Source organism: Nuphar pumila, chromosome 5, assembly GCF_984573655.1.
Source record: "Nuphar pumila chromosome 5, dmNupPumi1.hap1.1, whole genome shotgun sequence".
Taxonomy (NCBI): domain Eukaryota; kingdom Viridiplantae; phylum Streptophyta; class Magnoliopsida; order Nymphaeales; family Nymphaeaceae; genus Nuphar; species Nuphar pumila.
In genome coordinates this window covers 112,370,723-112,398,368 of record NC_143253.1, presented here as the reverse complement: position 1 = coordinate 112,398,368, position 27,646 = coordinate 112,370,723, and the positions used below count along the sequence as shown (strand labels likewise).

Here is a 27,646-nt window from a genome sequence, read left to right as displayed (position 1 = left end):
AAATTTCATAATCGGAGTTATGCACTGTACGAGTTTCTAAAATATTCCATGACCAATGTGTCTTGAAAATAATGAGATTTAAACACTCATTGTACGTGATGCTCAAAGAACTATTAAGATGCATATTCTCTTATATTCATGGGCAATAATATAATGACTGAATTAGTTTTATATGTTGAGAGAAACAAATCGGACGCTGCATGTGCTATGAGCTGAAAGAAAGGAAGGAGAGAAAAAAGAAGGTCATCTTCTTCTATCATCCAACGATTTTTCACCATCAATCTTGTCCTTTTTTCTTGATCCACGCAAAAGTACGGGTTCTTTCTTTTGAATCATATGAGAAATCAAATACCGATTCAATTTTCATGCAATATTTAGTGCAAATTCATGGTTAAAGAGTGATTCTATGTGTTCACTCTAAATTACATGGATGAGGATCCATAGATCTTCTTTTATATGGGTGTTTTCGGTTGTTTACATATAAAAATTCTGTGTATGGAGTTTTTATACAAAAACGCACTCATATTGGGTTGTGATCGAGATTTATTTCTTTTTGTTATGATCAAGATTTATGCTCGTATATATATACCTTAATCTGTGTTTTCTATTCTTGAATTGGGTTCATGCTGGATATAGTTTGAAAGACTTGATTGATGCTTATAAAACTGATTTTTTTTAGGCATAGTTAAGATCAATGCTTAGGTGATTATTAGGTTTGCAAAATTGTTTTCAAGTTGATTGACTCAGCAAATTGCATATGGCTATATACAGATTCTCATATGAAAGGTGTTCATGTTATCCCCTGTTTACATGTGTTAAAGATTTAGTTTTTCTTTCCACGCACGTAAATGTATGGACATGTGCATGTATTGAAAACATGGATCATGAAAGTATATTGTTATTGCACTCGCATGCTTATATACTTGTATGCATGTTTTGCTAGAGGTGAATCAAGGAAAGAATGAAATTTCTCTTGTGCTTAGAATCGATATGTTATACTTGATTAAGACATTAGTGCAAGGTTGCTTGCATATGCATATGCATACATGGAATTGATGTATTTTGGCACGTACCTCATGGCGTGCGTGTTCACATGTTTTAATTGGAACTGGTTCATGAATAAAAGTATGCATTTCACTTGAGTATGCATCTGAATTGAACAAAGACATGCTTATTAATATTTTATGACTTACACATGATATATGTTTGCATTTTTTAATGTGAATATAAATTTTATGACGGTGTGGTGTTCATGTATTTTTGGTTCTTCAGACATGTCAAGATTTAGAATTATTTATATGCTTTGACTTGATGTGACGTGCTTAAGCATCATACTATATGAAGTTTGTTTCAAATGCATGTGCATACATGCATTGATGTGTATTTTGCATGTACATAAATGCATGAGTTGTTCACTTGTCCCAATTGAGATGATTTATGAGTGAATGCATGTATGTGGAATGATTTCGTAAAGGTACATGCACATTAATGGTGAACACATGCATATGAATGTGACAAATCATGCACATGGTTAAATTGACATATATAAATATGCATTTGAAAGCATATTGGCATCATTGCATACATTGCAAGTTGTTATGGTTTTTGTGTATGATGCATCGATGGTCTAAATGAATCATCACAGGCCTAGAGAGCCTTGAGCTTTGGTTTCTCTTTCTTTAATTGTTTAAATGCATCTCAAAAATCATATTTATTTTTATTTGCACTATGTTGCACTGTTCTATGTGTTTCCACAGGTGGGAGTCCCGTGATTGTTTTCACAGAGGTAGATGCGAGCTTTTGCCTTATTTTTGCATGCTGAATTGCAAAACTCAATAATTGACTTTTAATAAAAAGATAATGAATAAGAACAGTGTAATATACGTTCTGGAATCTCCCATCTGGAGAATGGGGATCTTAGAGTTTCGGTCTTGGGGAGACTATGAGGATACAAAAAACTCTGTGTGGTTTATTTTTGTTCTCTGAACCCGATATTGAGGTTCTTTCTCCTGACCACAGTTTTAGAGAGTCTGTCACTTTACCTGGGGGTGGTGTGTTTGACACAACTGTTGTTTTTGTACCAAAGAAGTAACACTTATGGGCGTGGGGTGTCCCTTGTGTCTCTGACATTAGATGTGGAGGTCTAATGTTCCGATGGATGGTATTATTTTCTGATATCAGTTGAGGGCTAAGTTTGGAACCCAGTAATAAAATACAAATTGTGTGTTAAGCTACTCTAAGAACCTAACTTGACCTCAGGAATTTTACCCGTTTGGTGTATCCACGGGCAACGGTAATTAAAAAGAGGAACTTAAATTGTATGCATTTAATAGGGCATGCATATGAAAAGGGAAACTTTAATGAAATGTCCATGCATTGCACATAAATCATGCATATTCCTGCTATGTATTAGAACATGCATATATTATATGTTTCTTTAATTGTTACATGTTGGTGGATGCATGATGTTTAATCTCTAATGTCTTGCTTACTTAAATTGTGATTCATGTTGTTGTTTAATGATTCTTCATACTTAAAAATTATTCCCTATTGCATGGATACTTAATTGAAGTTATGAAGTTGTCATAATTATTTCTCTCTAAATGATTATATGAAATCTTATTTGTATTTGTTATGCTCACTTGTTTCATTAGAAGTGTCTGTGCTCGGGATTTTGGTTCTGACACTCTACTTCTATGGTTTTTTGCAGTCGCAGGTGAGCAGTGAAGCGACTGGTTTCTGGGAGAGTTACGAGTGTCACATTCTTGCTGGACGGTTTACAGAGGGACAGTGTGACTTAGTTTTTTGTTATTTACTTTTATGTCATTTAAAATAACTCTGATATGTCTTTTGCAATTATTGTTAGATACTCTTTTTTTCATGATTAATAAATAATGAATTGTTATGGGTTGGGATGATAAGTGTAAGCTCTATTGTGGTGTATTTGGTTGTTCAATTGGGAGTGGAATTGTAAAAGCCCCGGGTTTTTGAGATTGATTTCGCACTTGTAAAAAAAAATCTGCATTTTTTAAGAAGTATGAGTTGGGGTCATTACAACTTTGTAAAAGTTATTTGGCATCCTCACCTTACATTATGGTTGGGGTGTCAAACGGGTCGGTTTTGGTTCAGACTCAGGTGGAATCAGACATACCAGATTTTTGGGTATGGTGTCGGGTCCTTTCCTGAGTCTAATCGGGTTTACTATAAGAGAAATCATACCTAGACCCGATAAGAACTACATGAACCCAACTTGGATTATACCCTATAAAATAATATTTTTTATCATTTTTACATTGAAAAATTGTGGGTCTTAATCGGGACTCGGGTCGGGTATAAAATTTCACAAACTATACTCGGGTCCATGTATTAATCACACAACCTGGGTATTAATCGGGTCTTCTTATTTGTCACCATACTGAGACCCTTTAGGGTTTTGGTCCGGATTACGATAATCAATGGTCCCCATTATGACTGCTAATGATGATATCATCAGGCACTTTTTGGTGAGACCAACAGGTGAAGATGTCATATCACTTTCTCACCATTTATGACTTAAAAATCTAAAGTGTTTAATGTTTAAACCAAACAGGTAGATATATTTATCTTTGTTTATTCACTAAGAACTATATTTTGGATTGAATCAATTTAACAAAAAATTTGATTTTTAGTTTAAGTTTTTTTTGTGTAATATGAGTTGTTGATTTTTTTCAGCTAAAAACACATCTAATTAAGACTAACACATTACACTAATTTTCAGGTTGTTTTTCAAAAATTTAGTGTTTTGTTGATTGATTTTCTAGGAAATCACACTTGTATCATGTTTTTTTTTTTTTTTTGAGAAAAAGATGATTTTTTAAGCATTAATATTTTTAAAATTATAGACCGTTGATTTTTTAATCTTATTAAAACCTAACTTTGGTCTTGAAGGACGATCCAAAAATTGATTCCCATAAAATCAAACAACTAGATCACATCTGTATGGTCAGATTTTAGAAAAAAATAGAAACAATCTTTCCAAAGCTCGGTAGGCACGTTGTAGGCACAAAAAGCTTCATGCAGCTACCCATTATATATATATAATGGTGGTCGTGATCTTTGAGACTAAAAAGTGAAGATGGTTGCAACTAGGTTCAATTGTGATTGGTCTCCTAAGACCATTACTTAGACCAGGGTATTATAATGTCATAGTTCCTAAATCTTAACTCGTTTTTCAAGGAAAAATCTCGGGTGTATGTCTATTTTTATTTTGTTTATAAAATTAAAACTGTATTAAACCCGTATGTATTTTTTACTGGTTTTTTTTTCAAATTGTTTTTATTATGCCTTTTAAACCCGTATCTTGTTAATTGCAACTTAATTTTTTGAGGGAGATAATTGTAACTTAGTTTTTTGAGGGAGATAATTGTAAATTAGTTAACTAGGTCTCTATTTGATAGTTTCGTTGAAAGCACGGGACCTGATACGTGTTTTCATAAAGCTTAACGTAGTTATTAGAATATCATGCAAAAAAATGGGTTTTCTAGCAAAATTTTCTCAAAAAAAAAAAAAAAAGGTTACAAGAGTAGCATATGCAAAATGTGAAAATGACCTATTCAGCTCAAATCTGAATCTAATCGCTTTGAATATCTATTCAGATCCGATACCGATCCGGAGAACATTGAACCCTAATGAGGTGATAATGCAAGCCACTAAAGCAGAAAGTTATACAGAGGATTGGGATCCACATGACAGTCGAGCACCAACAAAAGGAAGTCTTAAACATGCTGATGGGCAATGTCATCGTTGCCCTGATTCAGCTTGCATGTGCCCGTGGGCTCATCCAATAATTTCTTCTTTATGATATTTTTCAAAGAAAATCGAAAAGGGAGAGGATAGCGTCAGAGGCACCTTGGATGTCGTTCATCTTAAAAATGAATGGCACCCATCAAAACAGTTGAATATGCTCATTGTGAGCCGTTCATTTTAAACCATTCTGATACCATCCATCCGAAACATGAACACCTTTTCCGTCCTAAAAGCCGGTGCATTAGCTGCAGATCACTAGCTCTTTCATTCGCCGAATCACATCGAAAAAAAAAAGTGTGGGACTCATCCAAGTGATAGGCATCTCATCCGTACAGGTTTTGGATGCCGTCCATCTTGAGATCAACAGTGTGCTCTGAAGGTATTCAGTCAGTGACCGTCTCAAAAAAAAGTGTTTGTGCTTTGTGATCATGATAGCCTTTTTAATTAAATTTCAAATATTTGTTCCGATCGCGTGTTTGTTTGTATATATGCTGATTTGAAAAAGAAGTTATGCGGGTTTGATTTCTGTGGGTGTCATTTTCTTAGGGGGCGTTTGCATGTCACCGAAAAATGAGCATTTTCGCAAAAATGCACCAATGGGAGTGCATTTTTGAGGTGCCAAAATTTTGAAACAAACATGGTATCGTGAAATTCTCTCTACTGGTGTGCCAAAATGCACACTGGGCTCTCCTTTTCCATGGAAACGGTTCCCGTGGGAGTAGGGGTCCGATTCCCTTTCCACAGCAGTGGATTCCACACCCTTACTCAAGCAGATGCCCAGAATAGGCTCTGGGAGTGAGAGTCTTAAATTTAGAGTTTTTAAGTTTTATGCCTCTATGACGATGACAGTAGGTAGGGCAGGTTGAGCCAGCAAGAGCAGGTAGACTAGCAGGTGTATATGATCCCTAATGTGGTTTCTTTGAGTAATAAATTGAGAAAAAATAGAATTGGTTTTTTTTTTAAGGCAAGCTCGGGTTAGGCGGATCCCTACCATAACAACAGCCGCCCCATGTGACAGAGGGATTCAATCCTGGGCCTTCAGCTTGACAATGGACCATGGGATACCACTGCTCATGAGCTTGCAACCATGCTGATGCATGTGTGTATTGAAGACAATGTCCCAATCTTGTTTTTTGGGAAGAATATTGCTATATCTAAAATTCTGGTTTTCAACAAAAAGTCTTTAAAAAATATTGGCCTATATATAAAAAAAAATAGTACAGCATTTTTTATACATTTAAATCTGAATATATAAATGCAAAAAATGCTTTTATTATATTAATATCGCAATGGGTTTGGAACTTTGGAGTTCAAACCCTATCGATCTCAACTTTGAATCATGCATATTATTTTATAAACGAACCAGCCGCAAGCTTGATTTGTTTGGTTTGGGTTGGTCATGAACACTAGCTTAGCTTGGCTTACCATAATCATAAGCCACCTTGAGCTCAGCACATTCGGCTCATTCACTTGTCACTATTGATGTGTAATGCACACATGAGAGAGAGAGAGAGAGAGTCTATGCCCAATCGAAACATGTACTGAATCTGGGGTTGGCAATAAAGAAGGTGTGATTAAGAATTCGGGTCAAGCTTATAAGATCCGATTAGTTTAGAAAGTGGAATATGGTTTACAAAATTGTATACCTGTACTTGATTAATATTCACAAATTTTCTATGTAAAAAACATAAAAATATTATTTTCTCATATATAGATTGGACCCGGTTCATATAATCCATGGTTTTTCCTATATTATGTCGGGTCAGGCCTAGGTTTATGCCTAGTATAAACACTTCACAGTAAGATTTAGGTCTGGACCGAGGTTCATTGAAGGACCAAATACCTCTAGTTGGCGTGACATTATTGGGTAATTAATATATTTTAAAAAAAAAGTCACCAGCTCTTCCATCCTTGACCCTTGTTGGTGTAACCGTGTAAGCTGCTGGTTGCTAGTAAAATTTTTGAAAATTTAAAAAAAGAAAAAAGAGTCAGAGAAAGTGGGGCCCATGAACCTTGCTAAACGCCAAGCACATTTGAATTTTCAATAAAGCGTCCTCTCAGGAGTACCATTTCTGACCGTCCATCCAAAAGATGGACGAACACTCAAATATCGATGGCTCTTCATAATTTCTCATCGTTTCCCACAACGATCAAACCAATCACTTACCAACCACCATGCACCGTTCATCTCTGAGATCAGCGGAGACGTATTGCGTCTGATACACCCTCCCATCAAGCACAGACATTCCTCACACTACCATCAATCCACATCATTCGTTTTACAGAAATTCAAGAGCCAGAGGGAGATCTGACAACCAGAAGAGGTAGAGGGTGGTCCTGATCTCTCTTTGTTTCTCTCTCTATATCTAGATTGAAGAAGCCAACAAGCGAGAGAGAGAGAGAGAGAGTGTGTAGGATTGTGGGGATATGGCGAGGAGGCTGGAGGAGGAGTACGATTACCTCTTCAAGATCGTGCTGATCGGCGACTCAGGAGTGGGCAAGTCCAACCTTCTATCGAGGTTCACGAGGAACGAGTTCTGTCTCGAGTCCAAGTCCACCATCGGCGTCGAGTTCGCCACCCGCACCCTACAGGTGAGAGGGCCCTTCCCTCTTCTCGCTGTTATTCGGACGATCGGTTTGTGGGTATCGCATTTTCGAGAGATTTGATGGAAAATAAAATGTGGGTTTTGTGCGGTGCGTCGAATTGGGAGATGGGTAGTCGTTAATCTGCTTAAACTTTTGTGGGTTCTTTCGTTTATCTTGGTTTTTTTGTGATTTTTTATTTTGTTTGGGGTTTTTCTTAGGTGAAGATGTTTCGTTTTGATCTATGTATTTTAGTGACTAGTATTGATGGTGTTATTGGTGGTGGTGATGATGATGATGATGCAGTGGGCTTTATTATCCGATCATGATGATTTGGGTGGGTGGATGTGTTTTCTCGTTTCTTGGAAAATAGTGATATTTTGATATGGGATTTTCTAGAGAAAGAACGAGTTTTGATTTTGCAGATTTCATATTGATATGTGGATTAAAGCTGTGAGTAATTCATTTCTGAAAATGAAAAAAAATGTGGGCTTGATGAAATGTCGTCAAATTTTGGAGAGCTGTTCCCGTAGATTCCTTAGATGTTAGAAGTTTTTGTTGTGTTACTTCTTTTTTCACTTAAAAGGTTTAAGTAGGGTTTTGTAGCTTTAGTGCTTGGTGACATCTTGGACTGTGGTGAAGTCGTCGATGATGATTATGGTGATGATAACGACGACGAAATCAATGAACCTGTTTTTGTTCATATTTTTCTTTAGTGAATTTCGTTGAATGTGAGATTGAAATTCTCTTCTGTGATAAGATTCTGAAGTGGGTTTCCTTAGAATGCAATCTAATTGTTTGGGTGTTTAATTTCTTCTTCTCTTTGTTTTTCCTGTGTGCTATGTTGGACTTTCTTTCAATGAGATCTTAATTATTCCTTTTTAATGGGTTCCTTTCAATGTGATAAGATTCTGAAAAGTGAATGATTTTTCCTATGGATGCATTTCACATTTTCTTCACTAGTTTTTGTTTCAAGGACTTTCATTTACACCCTCTTTTTCTACTGGTGAGGAGGCATTATCTTCATGATGCAACTGTTGAGATTAAAGTTTGAGGCAATATACTGGAGAATAACTATTTCTTTGTCTTAGACCAAATGAAACCTGGCTGAATTGTCTTACCAAAATAACAAAAGCCTATCCTAAAACTTTGAAACTTTTCTATGATGATCCCTGTAATGAAAGGAAGAGGATTTTAATAGCTGAGATGATCCATAGCTGCCCAAGCAATAATAAGAAGTGGGGGTGCAAGGTGCAATGCCCAAAGTGGGAGCCAAGAAGAGAATGTTTAAGAGATGCCCTAATGCTTGAAGTAGGAAGCGTTGAACTCACTAAATAAAACTGAAGGTATATTGTATGCTGAGCATAAAAAGAAGTCCTGTTTCTGGTTTACTTATTCAGCCGATTATTCAGATCTATACTTTTTTGGCCACATAATGGCAGCTAATTTAACATGGAATTTTACTTCCATCAGTGTTCTTGTTTCCATTGGTAATAGGCATACTTGTTTATGAGAATTGTGTGAACTGATGCTAGTAACTGCATTAACACATGCTATCTCACTAGTATCTCTTGATTGTTGATTATTGAAAATACGTTGTCCAGGAGGACCATGAAAAAGGATGAAAGATAAGGTTGTATAACTGTCAGAAAGATATTGTGTATCAATCAGATAGCTGGACAAGTAGAGTTACACTATCATAACATTCTGTCCTCAGACATGCTCATGCCCAAATTTTGAAAGGCAGGGAGACAAAAGTAGGTTGTACTATTATGCATCCCTGTAGTCAAAGTAAGATGACAAGGTCTAGTTTGCTTGTTTGTAAGATTGAAAGCGTAAAAGCTTTTGGTCCTATCTTTTGCAAAATTACCATCTTTGTCGTCTTCCATGCCATAGTTGGTCCCATGTCCATATCATTTTGCTAGCTCCTCTAATGGTACTGAGGAAGTGTCCAGTATCCAGCAAGAAAGGCAAAGGCATTTTCTTCTTTAAATGGGGCTGAAAGGACTCAATGTCTATATTCAATCTATCATTCTCTGGGTTGGATGTGTAGAAAAGAACCACTTTGTCGCAGGAGCATCACAAGGTGGTCAGGGCCCAACTTGCTTCATTATTAGTCTCATTGATTTATCTCAATGTCTTTTCTAGCTGTGCATCCAACAGGTGTCAAAATTAAGCTGCTTAAGCAGTAAGTTTTCTCAAACTTATGAGAAACTGAAACATTAGCTTCTATTTATTAGAATGATTAACAATCTAAGTGACAAGCATTAATGCTTTTAGTGCTTTTAAAAGGGATGGAATGATCTCTAGTCTGGCATATAAAGAGTAACAGATGCTACGGTTTTTTCCATGAGCTTCTGTATATCTTTGATGTTATGCCCTATTGTCAGATTGGGATGTCATGGAAGTTTTGATTAAGCTGATCACACAGTTACCTACCTACCCTGCTCCTTTAGTAGCGAAAAGATAAGAACCTGTTTTGGGCTGGGCCACTGGGCACATCCAGATTAATCATGCCTTTGCTTCTTCAGCCAAAGTCAGCTTGATTAGCTGGACCTTTCACAGTTGGCCCTGTCACTTGATTCTATATATTGGCTGCTATTAATTTTGTTTGGACTGCTTGGGTTCCAATATCTGAGATGCCAAATCTATAAACATGCCATCCACCTGTGTGATCCACTGCTTACCCTCTTCTCTTCCCCATTAATCATGTGTAGAGCACCGCCTTTTACCTGAAGAATGATATAAATACCAAGTGGGAACATGATAAAGCAGATGGTGCCAATTTCTGATACTTTCACCTAATTGTCATGGGCAGTGTTGTGAAAACCGTTGAGGTGTAGTGAGGCGCTCCACCAAAATCTGAGGTGAGGCGTAAGCCTCAAAAAAAAATTAAACTTAAAAAAACTATAAAAAATATCTAAAATTATAAATAAATAAAAAATGCTTTATTGATGAAGCAACAACCAACAATAAATAAAAAATCTCAAATAAATATGCAGCGCAGGGTGTGGATTGGCTAAAGTCAGATAGGCGAGAAGATGATCTCGCACATCGTCCTGGAAGTATTGTTCAGGTGATTGAATGGTCGAAATCTTTTGTAGCAATTAATAACTGATGCGTATCTTTTTTTATTAATCTACACGCTTGTATGTGCAAAAATATGCAGCGCAGGGTGGTAGTGAGTTTTTTTTTCATTGTCAATATACAGGTTTCTTCCTAAATTTTTATTCTTCCATTAGTTGATTGCTTGCTTTCCAATCGGATGAGGCTTGCTTGTGAATCAAACTGGACATGATTTGGTTGGATATGCAAGTAAAAATCTTGATCTGCTCAAGAAGCAGGTAATATGCAGGCTCAAGCATGCATGACCACTAATTTTACTTTCATGCACCGTATATATCAAATCTGCATATGAATTTGATTCAGATTATGCTGCCTAAGCATGATCTTGGATCTGATTGATCGTTTGACCATCCAACCTATGGATCTGATTCAGGTAATCTGAAATAAAACAAAAATGAATTGCTCAATGCCATGAAATACAAATCCTAATTTTGATTTTTCGTATAGTTGGTATAAGTCATGTATAGGTACCATATAAGATGAGATCCAACAAATGAGAGACAGAGAGAGATTAACAAATCTAGATAGCCACACAGCCAAACCAATAACACGGTTGTCTCTTTTTACATATATTTTATGTTGTTTTACATATATAGTTAATGAGAGAGAGAGTACCTGTTTTAGGGAACCACCACGAGAGAGATAGAGACTGCTGAGAGAGAGAGAGAGAGAGGCTGCGTGAGAAAAAACGAGAGAGTCTACGTGAAAAAAAATGAGGGAGAAAGAGACTGAGAAAAAAATCAGAGACAAGAGAGAGCATACCTATTTCGAGGCTCCACCACTAGAGAGACTGCTTTGAGAGCTGGGACATAGAGGCTGCTCAGAGAGAGAGAGACGGCTGTGAGCAAAAAAAAAAACAGAGAGAAAAAAATGAGCATAAAAAATAAAGGGCCCCCGACCCTAATTAGGGTCGGGGGCGCTTCATTTAAGCTCTAATGTTCGGTCAAATGAGGGTTTTGACCCTCATTTGACCAAATAAATCGAGGCATGTACGCCTCATTCTGAGGCGTGCCTCGCCTCGAGACGTGCGCCTCAAGGCCTATGAGGCGCATGCCTCGAGGGTTTTGCGCTTCACACATGCGCCTCAAGGCATAACGCCCCTCTCCTTAAGGCGTGGCATGCTTTTTGCGCCTTGAGGCGCGTTTTTAACAACACTGGTCATGGGCTAACTTTTGGGGCAAGCCATGTGCAGCATCCGAACGTGTTGGGGCATTGGATAAGCCTTGAAGTGATGTGCAGCAGGTTGTTTGGACGTCACATTCATGCCAGGGCATCAAATCAACATGAACATCAATGAGCCTGAAGCTAGTAGAAAGATGGCCAATGAAGCTAGAGTAGCAACGTGGGCAAGGGTCATTTGATAGTGTGATTGCGGGTCACAGAATGCAGGCACACATAGGAAAGTATCACATGAAAGGCTTGACAGAGCACAAACCCAGCCATGAGCAAGCACACAGCCATGGCACACAAGGCAAATCATAAGCACATGTAAGCAACCAAGAGGAAACAAGCTAAGGAGCACAAGAGAGCCATTTAAGTAACTTTCATTTCTTTAACAACTGGTCAACATTACAAGAAATTGCCTTATCATCAAAGCGTATACACCGGTATATAATGGACATTGTAATAACAAATGCCGTGTAAACTCTAGTTTGATGTGCATTAATTATATAATGCACAGATCATCTTAATTTTCATATGTTTTGACTTCTCTACACAGTTGAAACATGTCATTGCCTTGAACTGAACAATTCTAAAACCAGGGAATATGACACAAGGAGAGCAGGTAGTGGTTCCCCAAGTGGATCATAACTTTGAGTTAAAATAGCTGAAAAGGCAGGTCCAAACTGGCAGACAAGTGTGTGTTGGCCAGATCGTGCAAGGCTGTTGCAAAGTGCGCCACATCTAAGTTGCTTATTATGACAACTAAGACGTTTCTGGAGAGAGGATCAGATCCAAGGGCCTTGGACAGAAAACTGACCAAGACACCTTGGATGCTGTCCATCATGCAGATGATCAGCACCCAAAACCCAACAAAAATGGTGGTTTCCACCTAGATGGCCCCCACAAGGTTTTTTTATGCCATTATCTTTCTGGATGAACAGTCATTTGAAAATGAACAGCTGAAATTCATTCTAAGCATGAAACATGCTGGTAGCTTTGGGTGGTGTTCATCATCATGATGGACGGACTCCAAGGTGCTGTCCAAGACTCCAAGGCTTCTTTGACCTGATCTGCTCTTGATGTTTCTGAGCAAGATGATGACCTAGTCAGCAAGTCTATGTCGGACTTGAGTGTCATGAAGCCCCATGATTCTGGAGTCTGGACTCTGGACTGGTTATTTGTTTAAAGTCACCTAGGTTCGTAGATCAGTTACCCAATCTGTTGGAACTTTTATGGTTCAATTTTTATTACTGATGTTTTAACTCCTCCAGCTGCACATTCATATGGTTCAATTTTTATTCATGATCAGTTTAGATTTTATCATGGGCTTGTCTGACATTCAGCATTTTGGTTTTTTACCCCTCGTCATGTTTTAGATTTGTAGTTGAGCTGATCACACAGTCTAGCTTATTCTGTTTCTTTTATGGTGATTTTCCTTGTTCCATGAAGGTTGAGGGAAGAACTGTAAAAGCCCAAATATGGGATACAGCTGGTCAGGAGCGGTACCGTGCAATCACCAGTGCCTACTACCGTGGTGCCCTTGGTGCTGTTCTTGTTTATGATCTGACTAAACCGACAACCTTTGAGAATGTTGGCCGATGGCTAAAGGAGCTCCGAGATCATGCTGATTCCAACATTGTCCTCATGCTTGTTGGCAACAAAACTGACCTCAAACATCTTCGTGCTGTTGCTACCGAAGATGCCCAAACATTTGCTGAGAAAGAAGGCTTGTCATTCTTGGAGACATCTGCTCTTGAAGCTACAAACGTTGAGAAAGCTTTCCAGACAATCCTCTCGGAGATATACCGGATCATAAGTAAGAAGTCCATCTCTTCAGAAGAACCAGGTGCGTACGCCTCTGTGCCTGCTCCGGGCATAAAAGAAGGGAAGACTATTGTTGTCAGTGCCGGACAAGAGACGACAACGAAGAAAGCATGCTGCTCTTCATCATGATAGAGAGAACAAAAATCAAGATTGCTGGTTCTTGAATTTCATTTCATCTTTTTCTTTCTCAATTGTTAGTCTGAATTGTTATCTTGGTTTGATCATGGTCATGGCATGGGTTATGTGCTTGGATGGCATGTATTTATTTTTCTTGAGTTTATGTAATTTTTTTGCAGTGATATTTTGGCGTCAAATAGGCAATTATATGAGTTATTATTTTGTTTTAATTATGGTTCCTGTTTTATGGTTGGGAAAATCTTTGCTGGTTTTTCTGATACTTTACTATCATGAAACATGACTGATTCAATACCTAAATCTCCTTTTCCTGTTTTCAGTTTTTCCTTATTTTTTTCTTATAACTAGGACAGGGATAACCATCCATCACTGACTGCACGTTAGCAGCCTCCGGTTAGTAAAACCCTTAAGTTTTCCCTGTCGAGAAGTGCACCCAACTTCGACCTTGCAGCAAGAGACGACCCCTATGGGTTTCAAACGATCATCATCCATGTCATGTGACAAACTATGGCTGCCTCTAACCAGAAAGTTGGATTCAGTTTCTCTAATTGTGAAAATATGATCACTTGATAGGGCGGTTGTCAATCAGGTTGGATCTGCTCAGATTCAGCTGAGCCCAACTCCATTCAGTCTATTACATGAATGGTTTTCCCTGCGTCCGTTCCTGCAAGGTCCATTACATGACTGACTACAGGTGATATTTGCATTACATCATTGCTGAGCTTTTAGTGTACCAAACGCAGATAATGGCTGAGCACTCGTATGAAGACACTTGGGCCCTCTGCATCTAACCTGTATACAGTGGTGGTGTTGATGCTACGGTTTCACAACTACCAGCTTCACGGAGTGTATGCTGTCATTGGAAATTGTACTGGCCCAGTGACAGCTTCTGACTTTGTTGGGAAGGTCTGAATTTGATGATTATTAAAGCAAGTAGTGCTTAAGTTATAAAGATGGACAACATTGTTCTCTGAAGGTACATAGCCCTTGTGTTCTTGGTTAAGAAGGCACCCAAGTTTTGAAAAATGTCAAAAGAGACCTTAAGTTTTCTCTGCATTAATCAAAACAAACTTCTGTTTGTATTAACTTGAGGCATCATTAAACCAAGTTTAGTTAAGAAATCTCTCTCTCTCTCTCTCTCTCTCTCTCTCTCTCTCGTGGGATTTTCTCATTTCATAAGAAGCAGATTGTGACCATAATGAGAGAAGCAGCCATGCCAATCTTCTCTTAACGTTTCAATGGCTGTGTTCATTTTTATTTTCCATGTTTTCTGTTTCTTCCTAGGGGTTTGAAGTTCATTCCGTTTGTTTTCAGGGGTTTTAAAGGTTGTTTTTGTACCTTACTTTCCCCAGTTTGTAAGGGTTCAGCAGGTGATCAAGTATCTTTTTTCTCTCCAGTTTTATAGGATATTTTCTGTCTATTGTTCCCATTTTGGTTTGTGAGATGTATGAGAGCTATGTTTTACTTTAAGGCTTCAGTTTAGGTTGTTCCTAAAATCTTCAACCAAGGAATCTCTTTGTTGTGGTCTTTCGCTCTTTTTAATTTAAATATTAAAGCATTTTACTTCTTCAATCAAGGGTCAAGCACATAATTCCATCTATCGTTCATGGACCACATATCAAGTGATGTTTAATCATACATTGTCTGATTTGTCTAGCTTGATGTCGTTTGGTGTCTGCTTGACACAGTAAAATGGCACACCACTGTCATTAATTTTGGAAGCACTATAGCTGCCCAAATCCATTTGTTTGCATAGTCGACCTATATCAGGTTGTAAGTGGGTAGGGATTTCTCAACCTGCTTTCTACGAATCTTCATTTACATACTGATTAAGCTTGATTTTCAGGTTTAATCATTTCCAATGTAAGTCGAGAAGGAAAAGATAGTCTCCGCCAGGTTACTGGCTAATATGTGTGTGCTGAGAGAAAATTGTACAAGCCACTGGATTGGATCCGTGCTCCGAACTGTTTATGATGTATTTACCATGTCTGTGTGTGTACGTGTGTGTGTGTGTGTGTGTGTGTGTGTGTGTGTGTGTGTGTTTGTGTGTGTGTGTGTGTGTCTGTGAGAGAGAGAGAGAGATATTTTCAGGTGAAGTGGCAAAGGCAACTAAGTGGTATATTGAACCATAGAAACAAATATTGGGTTTTTTGGGTTAAGCAATGAATATTATTATTATGCTATGTTTCTTGGCACGAAATTAGCTGTATGTACCTTAGCATAGCACAACACAAACATCTACGTCCACAGTTCCACTCCATCCAAAATAAGTAGAACCAATAATGTCCAATAACCGGGTCCAAATCCTCCACTTAAAGAAGAACGGACGATAGTAATGATCAGACATTAGACAATCTTTACCATGTTTGGTGTAACCAACAAACCCTAAGGAAGAACTCTACATTTGATGACATATTGGTTCCACAGACTGCAGTGGTCAAATGAGTCTGACTGCTTTCTCTCAATAAAGGAATAATTGGAAAATAAAATGCAACTGAAAAAATGAGTAAGGCCCCAAGTAGAGTCTGGTATGATTCAATTCAACATTTTGAAATTTTGGCTTCAATTGTCATAGTTCTATAATCAGTTAAGATTTATCTATTTTATCACTGAATGAATCCCATTGTTGATATTGCCAGCACCCCCCCCCCCCCCCCAAAAAAAAAAACAAGGTATATACAAACATAATCAACCATCTCACTCAAAATTAGATAGGTTCCATCTCCGGTCATCAAGGCTTCTGAAAAGGATTTGCCTAAATTAATTGTGATATTCAGATGAACGAGCAGCTTAATTCAAACATCTAAACGCATCATCCATGCATAGTTTTGAATTCCAAATATGCCAAAGAATGCAAAAGAAATAGTTTTTTTTTCTATTTGATAGGCAAGCTGGGGGACAAGGCCCCCCTGTAGGATTCACACCCAAAGATCCTTTAATTATGATAGTGCGATGCGACCTAACCAGCCAGAGTTGTGCATCACCTAATCTGGCTTTAAAACTTAGAATTCCCAACAAATGCCCTGAATCTGCATAAATCAATTGCAAGCTTCTATAGCATTTACATGATGAAATCCAGTTTCCTGAAACACAGTAGCCAGTAAAAGGCAGTACTAACATTCTTGAGCTTCAAGCTGCCTCCAAGGACACAGACCACAAAGATACTAAAATACATAGGAAGGGGAATTTAACTGCAACAGCCGCTCTTCTGTTGAATTGGCTGCCCTTTGATCTGAACAGTACTCGGCCCACTCTTGTTTGTACTGGTCTGGTTTCCCATTCTACACACAAGACCAAAAAGACAGAATATTTACATCAGCTTAGTCCGGAGTAAGTATTTGCAGAAGCAAGATGAAGCAAATTAATTGGCTCCCAGTGCCTTTTCATTAACTTGATAAAAGTACAAATTTTGTTTTAAGAAACAAAAAGGAAGTGAAAAGAAGCGAAGTTTTCTCTTTGTTTTATGTGCTTTTCTCAGCACTTAAATAATAGACTTGGTAGGAAAGAAATCCACCTGAAATGGGAATAGGTTTTCACAGATCAACTAAAAAAATCAGTATTAATGCATGTAATCATGCATATATATCATGATTTGGGTCGTTGATGGATCCCATCTACTCAAATTTGAGATCTCACGATTAGAGAATCAGGCCTATTGGAGTATGAGTCACAGATCCTGATTTCTTTCGGAAGAGTGGGGAGAGTGTAAATTGAAGATTCAGTGTTCGTTTACCTTGAACCTTGGCATGGCCCCACTTAGGTTCAATCACGGATCTGAGAACCATGGCGTTCAAACAGATGCCCTAGAACTCAAAAAATTAGATAGGTGGAGGCTACTCTATAGGAGGGTTATATTAGTGCATATAAGACCGCAGATTTTTTCACCTTTAAGAATCCTGATCATAATATGATCAAAGCTACCAAATAACAAATAGACGACTATTTATTTACTTTGCTATCATTCATTAATTCATGGGCTGGCAGCTATGATCAATTTTCAGTTAGAAAGATGACCTTTCCAGTATGTACAAGCTGTTCCAACAGTTGCACTCGACACAAAAAGTGAAGGCCTACCTTTCTACCAAAAGGCCAGAAGGTAAAGGGTGCACATCTACGCACAGATGCATGTGTAGAAGACAATGAACAAAGGAAAGAAATGAAGACAATTGATATACCTAACAGAATATAAAAGCAATAAACCAGAGACTCCATTGGATGGACAAACAGAAAAAACAAACTATACCTCTTCTTGATTTCCCCAACCATGGTTAGGAAAGCCTGCTCGACATTAATGGAGTCTTTGGCACTTGTTTCAAGAAAAGGGATTCCAAGCTCATCAGCAAAAGCCTACGGTTTTAAAAGTTGTGTCAAAGTTAAAAGTCTTTAGCACAGAAATCTACACAAATGTAAAAATTACTCGATCATAATATCTGAGGGAAAGGAAAACACTATAGCAAATCAATCTAATTCAACTTTTTGTTTCTCAGGCAGTAAACAACAGCAATGGCTATTTTGTGATTTCTTTGGTTCATCATCTCTAATTCAAACAAAAAAAAAAGGAAAAAGCACCAATCACAATCCAGAAACCCATAGTCAGATAAAAACTGGAACTGGAAAACAATTCAATAGAGGAATGAAACTTACCTTTGCAGTTTTTGTATCAACAACTTTGTTCTCAACCAAATCGCATTTGTTGCCGACAAGAAGTTTGCATACAGTATCACTTGCATATCTATCAATCTCATTGATCCATTGTTTGACATTATTAAAGCTTTCTTGCTCAGTAACATCATAAACGATCTGGAACAGATTAACACAAAAGAAAATTAAGTACCCATGGAATTTCTCTGAGGCAAAATACAAATTTAAAGGAAAAGAAAACTCCTACACAAGGGGATAGAAGAACAAACAACATGAAATCGTACACAAGGAATGACTTGGAAGTGCTCATCTAATCCAAAACTAGGAAATAGGTTGCACAAGATGGTCTGGAAACATTCTCATGATAGAGACCATAAGCCACTTGATTGTAACATAGATAGGTCTCTATCAAGAGAAAAAAAAACAACCAATCCATCATTCTCCCAACTTCTAGAACTAGTGATGCCAATCGGGGCCAGGGTGTTACTGGAAATTATAACATAAGGCACTCTACTCCACAATTATCCAAAACTAGGAAATAGGTAGCACAAGATGGTCTGGAAACATTCTCATGATAAAGACCATAAGCCACTTGATTGTAACATAGATAGGTCTCTACCAAGAGAAAAAAAACAACCAATCCATCATTCTCCCAACTTCTAGAATTAGTGATGCCAATCGGGGCCAGGGTGTTACTGGAAATTATAACACAAGGCACTCTACTCCACAATTGTTCACTTGTTTCTTCATAACCAGCAAGAATGTGGATTTGATCATACACTACTTACATCTCAGACTATCAAACTTTCATGAACAACAGACAATTACAGGAGTCCCAGCTAAGAGATCTGTGGTTCAAACCCCATGTTTGAAAACAAATTGCAAAAAAGATACAAATCCCAAGAGGTTCCGCCTCATTATGTTATACAAGAAATAAGATCGACGGAGTAATTGTATACCATGTTACAGGAATTGTATACAAGCTTCTTAAGAAATAGCAAGTTGCTTTCAGACTTAAATTGGTAAGCAAATGACCATAAGTACATAAATATACACATACAACACATTACAAGGAAAGATGGAGCACAGGACTCCTCAAAGACATGACAATGAGATAGATACATGACTTGAGAATATTTTACATGGTCAAACAAAATAGTGTTTTGCTACAACACAGAACATCCATAATTGAACTTACTCGAGACCTGGACTTTAGCAACAATCTGTAAATGATAGATATTATAAACATTTTTTCACGTAATATAATTCAAACTGAATGCTCATAATTTACTTGATAAACCATAGAATGGCATCTAAAATCAGTACGAGTATTGTCAGAAGCATTAGATTTGAAATTTCTAGTTGCAATATACTTTACTTTTGCAGTCACCAAGATCAGCAAAGCAAATCCGCATGAGAAGTTTTTTCACAAAAATCTTGGAAAATCTCAATTAAAAAAGTTTAGGAAAAGAAATGATCAGTTAAGGAAAAGACTTTTAACCTATGTCACATGGGTGCGGGTGCGGGTGCGACACGGGTGCGGCGCAATTTCAAAAATTTTGGACACGGGGACTCGGCTATATATATATATATATATATATATATATATATAGAAGCAATAACATAGCAACAGAAAAAATTTATTAGCAATTTCATTGTCATTTATCAGTACATGAATATATAAAAATATCAAGTTTTTCAGTAGAGAAAATATGACTTGCATATGAAAATATACATCTTACAGGAAGAGGGCACATTCATGTTTCAGTTACCTTTGCTCTGGCTAAATCCTGGTTGTATTGTATTTATATTCCTTTAAATTGATAAATTGAAAGATATTTCAAAGCAACTTTCTAGTAGGCAGCTCACCCTTCGTTGGAGGAATCACGCTTCCCCTTAAAGATCACACATCCCCAATCAAATGGACTGCAGTTGCATAGACTGTGCAATGCAGTCTGTGACTGTGCACAGTCACACTGTGCAGTTGCAGTTGCACAGACTGTGCACAGTCACAGACTGTGCACAGTCAGACTGTGCAGTTGCAGTTGCACAGTCTGTGACTGTACAACTGCATTGCAGTCTGGTTATATATATATTTTTTAAAAAAAGTTATATAAAAAATGATTTTTTTTTGTTTTTCGTCTTAAAAATGGATATTTTTGGACTTGGTCAAAGTTGACCGAGTCCAAAATGTGGACGGACTCGGCCTCGACTCTTTGACCGAGTCCGACTCGGCGTTGACCGAGTCTGGGCCGAGTCCGAAGCCGCACCTGTGTCCGCACCCGTGTCGGGGCGTGTCGACTCGGGTGCGGCGCCTCCCTAGCCGAGTCCGTGTGACATAGCTTTTAACGCTTTTGCAATGATATTCAAAAGCAGAAAATTGTCACAAAATTTTAGAACAAAATGGCATTAAGAAAATTGCATTTAAATTGAAAAACTGTAAACAAAATATCTGATATTTTTGTAATATATGACAAACAGTAATTCTTCCAAAGGTTGTGATAAAGTACTTTTAGCATTTGTAATGAAATACTTGTAAATTTTAAGAAGTTCAAAATATCAGAGATATTTGTCATTACAATTTACTACTATCAGTAGCAGCACCTCATCAAAAAAAAGAATCACCAACCAATTAGCAAACACATAAGAAGCTAGATAAAAGAAGCGTACAATGATTCCATGAGCCCCTCTATAGTAACTGCTGGTTATGGTCCTAAATCGTTCCTGTCCTGCAGTATCCCACTATTCAAGGGAAAAGAGGAAGAAAAAGAAAGGATAATGTAAGTTTGAAGTTATATGTAAGACCAGACCACAGGTTTCTAAATGACATGGTTTAAATTAATAGAATCACAACAAACGCATCTCATGGATATTTTTTCTGTTTAACTAATTCCAGATTACCAATCATGTGTTTGTGAGTGCATGTGTGCATAAGTTACTAGTTTTTGCAAATGCAAAATAGTTATTGGATGGTCATTATGAAGTCAGAATTAGAAGAAAATTACAAAGTACAAATTAAATGATACAGAGGCATGACATCCCTTGCAAGAACATAATACTTTATAAGAAATTGAATTCTTTTCATCTGAGATTTACATGTTCAAGCTTTTACAAATCTATCTCTTCTGCAAAACTTCGCAAAAAACTTGAAAGTGGCATATCAAACTAGAAGCATAGCTCATATTGAGGGTCAGAAGAATATGTGGCGGATTTTGAAGGAAAAGAAAAATGTCACTGAGGTCAAAACCCGAAAAAGAAAGGGTGGGGTCACAATTCTCATGATCTTTCTATCAACCTTGGTTTATTTGCTTCTATATAAGGAATTCAATTAAGACACAAAAAAAGAAAACCCCAAACACTGCAACACAAATCCAATCAATGGATTACATTCATCAAATCATAAACGTTACTCAAAAAAGCCAAAACTAACATCAACCACAACAATATATATAATGAAACATGCTGAATGGATTATTCTGGCTTTTTCATTTTATTTTTAAATTATGACTGCACAGATGTGATCTACTGGTGTAAATCCAATAATGGATTTACAAAAAAATCTACCCAACTACAAGTTTATCTAGGAAAAATGAGAAATAACAGGAAATTGCAAAGAATTAACTGAAACTGGAAATTGAAATAAACTGAAAATAAGACAAATCTTGGATTCCAACTCAACTGTCCCCCTAATCCTAGATCTCCCAGTTACTTATAGTGAAAGAATCTTAATCCTAATAGACCTAAACTACCATTTTTGATAGGCATCAATTAAGAAATTTCCTAATCCTAATAAACTGCCAAGTTGGGATACAAGAGGTTTAAATAAAAGAAAAAAAGTCCAAAACAATAAATTGATCCAAATGGACCCTGTGGACCCAGAAAATCTGTCGCTCCGCTCCTGCATCATCTACGCACTTGATTTTTTAGGGACCAGCTCTTAGAGCATTTGATTCCAACACATGGGTGGGTTTTTATAAGGTTTGAAAATCAACGGTCCAAAATCTTTGTAAATTTTTTAAGCTCCAAATATAGTTTTTTTTTACCGAAAACACATGAACCGAGTGTCAATTCCCAGTAAATCGACTATGCCAAACACATCTATGGGGTCCTAATCACAAAAACAATGAAAACCCAAAAAAACCATTTAGCATGTTTCATGTTTGCATCTCTCTCTCTCTCTCTCTCTCTCTCTCTCTCTCTCTCTCTCTCTCTCTCTCTATATATATATATATATATATATATATATATATATATATATATATATATATATATATATATATATATAACGTGGCAATTATTAGATATACAGCACATGCGTGCACACATTTCCATTAACTCATACCCAAAAAGCAAGCCAAACAAAATTAAAGAAGAGCATACACATATTTAATAGTATCAATTCCTTCGGAGATACTCACTATCTGAAGCTTGATCGTCTTCCCATCCAATTCCACGGTTCTTATTTTCTAGAGAACCCCAAAAGAAAGAGAGAAAAAGCCCAAGCTCAGTAGACGTCAAGTCAATTAGGGCCAAAAAAATAAAAGGGAAAGGGATTCAACTCACGAAATCCACACCGATCGTGCTGATGTAGCTGTCCACATAAGAATCATCCTACACAACAAAATTAAAATTACACAACCAAAATCAACAACACTTTGGGACGGAAGCATTTCCCCGAAAAAGAAAAACCTACTTCTCCATTCAAAAAGAAAAGGGGGAAATGAAGAAATCGATCTTACCGCAAATCTAAGAAGAAGGCAAGATTTCCCGACGGAAGAATCGCCGATCAGAAGGAGTTTGAAGAGGTAATCGCTATGATAATCGGGCGAAAAAAAAACGTTAAAACGTGAATATATATATATATATATATATATATATATATATATATATATATATATATAATAACCAAAACAGCACGAAAATTATGAGAAAGAAGAAGAAGAAGAAAACTTACTATTCGTTGTTCATCTTTTATGTGTTACTGACAGAGGAAGTTTAAAGAAAAAAATGAGCAAAACGAAGAAGAAAAGGAGGGAGAAATTGGTTCCTGAGGAATTGTTGGTGGGAAGAGGAAAATTTTTACCCGCACCTCCTCCTTATTTATCTGAAAGCAGCTGGGCCTGGGAGGGGTTTCCAAACATCAGCAATTTTTTTTTCAAAATTAATATAGCAACCATACTGTATAAATATTTCTAATGGCTACCTGACTTTTGCCATTTTAAGCAAATGCCTCAAATTTCCTTCCCACAGCAGTCGACACCCCCTCTTTGTTTAGAGAGCAGATCCAGTGCTCGGTTCAGCTCAGTACCAGCCCCACAAGGGATCTCCTCATCTGGTAGAGGTGACATGTGAATGTCAACCGATCGATGTGATGTATGAGTTAGAAACCCACTTGTGTTAGTAGCCAAAGGGCACGTTTGAAAGTGAGAAAGATGTAAGAAAAATGATACAATGTAGAAAATTAGTTCTTCCAAATGAGATAAAAATTTTCTCTGAGAAAGTTTATCTAAAATGTATATTTTTTATAGAAAACATTCCTCCAAATGGATGAAAGAATGTTTCCAAAAAAAAACAATTTGTGAGCCATCTCTCAATCTCACCACCATCCCCTCCAATCACCCATCTTCACCATCACCATCCATCTCAACACCACCCACCTTCCAAAAAACCGCCTTTCGCATAATTTTTCACCATTCATCACCGCTACCACCCACCATCACCTACCTCTCAAAAAAGCTCTACCACCACCACCACCACCTCACAACGATTTTTACTCACCTCCCGAAAAATCACGGCGGATAAGCTCCGCTACCACCCCCTTCCTCCTCTCATTTTTTTAATATTTTCTATTTTATTTCTCTCATACTACCCAAACAAATGAAATTTTTCATTTTAGAAAATATATCATATCAAAACTTTCTTTTTTAGAGTTTTTCTTGCTTCCAAATATGCCCCGAGAGTTCTACCAACTGGGAAAATTGTTTCTATTGGCTTTGGGAGGGAAAAAAAAAATCCCTCCTTAACAACCACTCCTCTTGAATGATTAGTTGGAGCACTTGGACTAAAGAATTAAAATTAGCATGTTATCAACGGTGCTGATATGCGGCCGGGTGCCTTTAACTTATGCGCTCCATAAGGGCTTGAGTGTCTGTGACCCCAGTTGGGGTTTACCATACCTTGCCGGAGGCGGCCCATTACGTGACCTAGTTCTCGGCGAAGGTTTATTATAATAAAAAAAATTTAACATGTTACCCACATAACAAGCTTTGTACAATTATTTTCTTAATCCTGCCTGAGAAATTAGTTTTCTACAACCAAGACACCCTATTGTCAATTGTCAAAAGATTGATGGGGACCTTCGCTTCTAAGCCCGTGACAGCCATCATAGGGCAACCTTTTTTCATTCGTCTGTTGTTTGAAATCAATGTCAAAAAAAAAAAAACTCGACAAATTCTCAGCAAGGAAAAATATTGGTTTGGGATAGATTAAAAAGTTTTAAAAATCTCAATATATATCAACAACGACAACAACGACGCCTTCATCCCAAAACAATTGGGGTCAGCAATATGAACCAAAAAAGAAAATCATTTTGGGTCTTTCACGTGAATCATTCTCCTCCAATCATTTCTATCCAATGACATATCCTCGGTGAGGTTCAAAGCATTCATATCCTTTCCTATCATCTTCATCCAAATCTTCCTAGGCCTACCCCGACCTCTTTTAACTAATATATTTTTTCATTTCTCCATCCTTCTAACTGAAGCATCATTAGGCCTTCGCCGAATATGTCCAAACCACCGTTAACGATTCTCTCTCATCTTATTTTCAATGAGTGCAACACCTACCTTCTTACGTATCTCTCCGTTCTGAATCTTATCTTTTATTGTATTTTCACGCATCCATCTAAGCATACACATCTCAGCTACACTCATTTTTTGAATATGATGTCTCTTGGCAGCCCAACATTCCATACGGGCCTAATAGTCGTCCTATAAAACTTTCCCTTCAACCGCAATGGCATTCTACGATCGCACAAACACTCAATGATATATATATATATATATCATAAATCTAATAAAAATATTTGTATTGCATTAATAATTTAATATCATGATAAAAATGTGACATTTTCAGAATAATCACTGATATTTGTTGCATAGGTTGCAATGACGGCACAAATAAGTAATTTGTTGAAATTAATATGAATTTTAGTTAGTTGTATAGAGGGTAAGTTGATTTATTTTAATATATGTTTAATTAATAATTTAACTGAAAACATTTATTTGAACAATTAAAAAGCTTTGGCGGGGTAAGGCAGAGCCATCACAACTAGGTCTCTGATCCTGGGGCATTTTCTTCTAGTAAAAGAAAGAGTGAAAGCTTGTTGGCCATCATTTTTTGGTCAATCTGGATCGGGTCTGGTTCTGGGCCTGTGTTGGAACTCAGACAGTTCAACCTATTTGCATCCCTACTTGGTATTTGAAAAGAAGGTGCCCCATAGGGATCACGGATACGGCTTGGATCTTTAGTGTTACCAAAGTCCATGACTGGTTATGAAAACAATCAGATATCGGTTTGACAATAAAGAGGCCTTGAGGTATCCTGGTCCAGTTAGCTTTCTAGCCCAGCCAGTTTTGGTTGACATCGTCAATAGTGAATCAGAACTTAATTGGATCCAGATCCAACCTTTTGGCTACTCAGACCGGGAAGCGGCTTTAGTCGAGGTGCAAGCAGATTTTGGTATGGGTTGGATCATGGTGAACTGAATCCAATCTGACTTTTAAGTAATAAGGCTGAACCCAATTTCACATCTGGAGTAAGTTCTGTGTAGTAGCACTAAATCTGAATCCGAACTTTACATTGAAGGTCAGTGACGTTCTCTGGCCATTTTGAATATGATGGCATCCCCACGCCCCCTTGTGAAAAGATCAGGAGCAATATGATTGCACAAATATTTGTGCCTTAAGCACCTGATCACCCTCCATCTTGGAGACAGGACCTGTCAGGTGCAGGACCCAAGACTTGATGGAGAGTAATGGGGTGCTTAATGCATAAATTTTTGTGCAATCATATTGCACTCTATCCAGACTCAAGCCCCTTTGACAGAGATCCTTCTATTTTATTGTTTTTTTTTTACAGAGAAAGCTGGGGTTAGGCAGATCCCTACTAGCTATACAACTATACCATTGAGATTTGAACTTGCAACGTCCCAACACAAGGTGAGGTGCACTAACTGCTCCTGCTAGACCGCGTTCTTGCTTTATTATTAGAGAAACCCGAACCCCATGGAGTAAAACTCCAGAGCCAGGACCCTCGCCTTACGGCATAGGGCAGTACATTGGCTTATATGATGTTTGCAGGATTTGAACCTCAACCGCCTGTCTGATGGCCTCATCCCAACTCCACTATGCCTACCCACTCGGGGCTGATTGAGATTTACCCATCTATCTTAGGAAGTTAAGGTGTCCCCATCTAGGGTTTAGTTGTCCTTCATGGGAGGCTTGAAAAACTTTTTTTTTTTTTGAAAGAAAGAAAAAAAAAACCTTCCAAGACTGAGTGTTCATTGTTTAACTTAATTAACTAATGAATAACTATAGGGTTTTGGTTCAGGGTTACTGGAAACTCCATTTACATGTGGGAAAGTTGTTTCTTGGGAAACTGTTTTCGAAACCAGAAACCAAGTGTTTCCAAAACTTGTAGGAAACTTCTGAAAATAAATGGAAAGCACTTTACCCGTCAAGTGAAAAACTCATTTCACATCACATGGGAAACTAGTTTCCCTTATTTCAAAAACATGTTTTTTCATACATTTTTTGCATTTTTTAAATAAGTTTTTTTGTTAATAAAAAGTTGAGATATGTATTATTGTACAGAATTGGATGAAATGGAGAAACTTCAATATTTAATGTAAGTACATCATTTTTTTCTTGTTTTTTATTCTATCTAAATTCTATGTTGCATTTAAATACTTTATTTATGATATTTAACATTTTATTAAATGTAAGTTGATTATGCACTCATTTGTATAAAATATAAGCAACGTTATAATAGATTTATAGTTGTCATCAATGCGATCATATATTTTACAAAAATTATTTTATTAATTATTGCTATTTATCATAATATTTATAAAGAAGTAAAGTTTGTGTAAACTTAGAATATTCATTGTGCATATTGCCAGTATTTGCACTTTTGCTCCACACACACACACACGGAAACATGTAGGTGCATGATCACTTTCGAACATGACCAAAACGAACTCATGCAAAAATGTCCATCGTACATGTGAGGGACGCTTTGCCCGTGGTTCTGCCAAACAAGACCTTTAACCGTGACAAAAGTCAATGCTAAAGGTCTAAGATCTTTAGGGATGACTTTTGTCGTTGCT

At 37.2% G+C, this 27,646-nt stretch overlaps 2 protein-coding genes across 4 annotated transcripts; one reads left to right on the top strand and one right to left on the bottom strand.

The window, feature by feature from the left end:
- The first annotated feature begins 7,062 nt into the window (after positions 1–7,062).
- LOC149838164 (ras-related protein RABA2a-like) lies at positions 7,063–13,826 on the top strand. Its single transcript, XM_090007607.1, has 2 exons — positions 7,063–7,377; positions 13,108–13,826. Exons 1-2 carry the CDS (start codon positions 7,213–7,215, stop codon positions 13,609–13,611), a joined length of 669 nt encoding a protein of 222 aa, XP_089863733.1. The 5' UTR covers positions 7,063–7,212; the 3' UTR covers positions 13,612–13,826.
- A 2,633-nt stretch (positions 13,827–16,459) lies between these two features.
- On the bottom strand, positions 16,460–23,325 carry LOC149838163 (ras-related protein RABD1-like). 3 transcript variants are annotated; one of them, XM_090007604.1, is made up of 8 exons: positions 23,213–23,325; positions 22,998–23,070; positions 22,822–22,869; positions 22,677–22,724; positions 20,929–21,000; positions 18,262–18,417; positions 17,861–17,964; positions 16,460–16,898 (listed from the first exon to the last, which is right to left on the bottom strand). In XM_090007604.1, exons 1-8 carry the CDS (start codon positions 23,224–23,226, stop codon positions 16,805–16,807), a joined length of 609 nt encoding a protein of 202 aa, XP_089863730.1. In that variant the 5' UTR covers positions 23,227–23,325; the 3' UTR covers positions 16,460–16,804. The 3 variants fall into 3 exon arrangements, with proteins under 3 accessions (XP_089863730.1, XP_089863732.1, XP_089863731.1); XM_090007606.1 differs by lacking the exon at positions 17,861–17,964; XM_090007605.1 differs by lacking the exon at positions 20,929–21,000.
- Positions 23,326–27,646: the final 4,321 nt, after the last annotated feature.

What these genes read in the sequence shown, in the direction of transcription:
- LOC149838163 (XM_090007604.1), bottom strand. An exon ending in TTGATACAAAAACTGCAAAG is followed by an intron (nt 17,965 to 18,261) that starts GTAAGTTTCATT and finishes TTAAAACCGTAG; the next exon opens with GCTTTTGCTGATGAGCTTGG. An exon ending in GTTGGGGAAATCAAGAAGAG is followed by an intron (nt 16,899 to 17,860) that starts GTATAGTTTGTT and finishes TCTTGTGTGTAG; the next exon opens with AATGGGAAACCAGACCAGTA.
- LOC149838164 (XM_090007607.1), top strand. Translation starts at nt 7,213, where the DNA reads ATGGCGAGGAGGCTGGAGGAGGAGTACGATTACCTCTTCAAGATCGTG. An exon ending in TCGCCACCCGCACCCTACAG is followed by an intron (nt 7,378 to 13,107) that starts GTGAGAGGGCCC and finishes TGTTCCATGAAG; the next exon opens with GTTGAGGGAAGAACTGTAAA.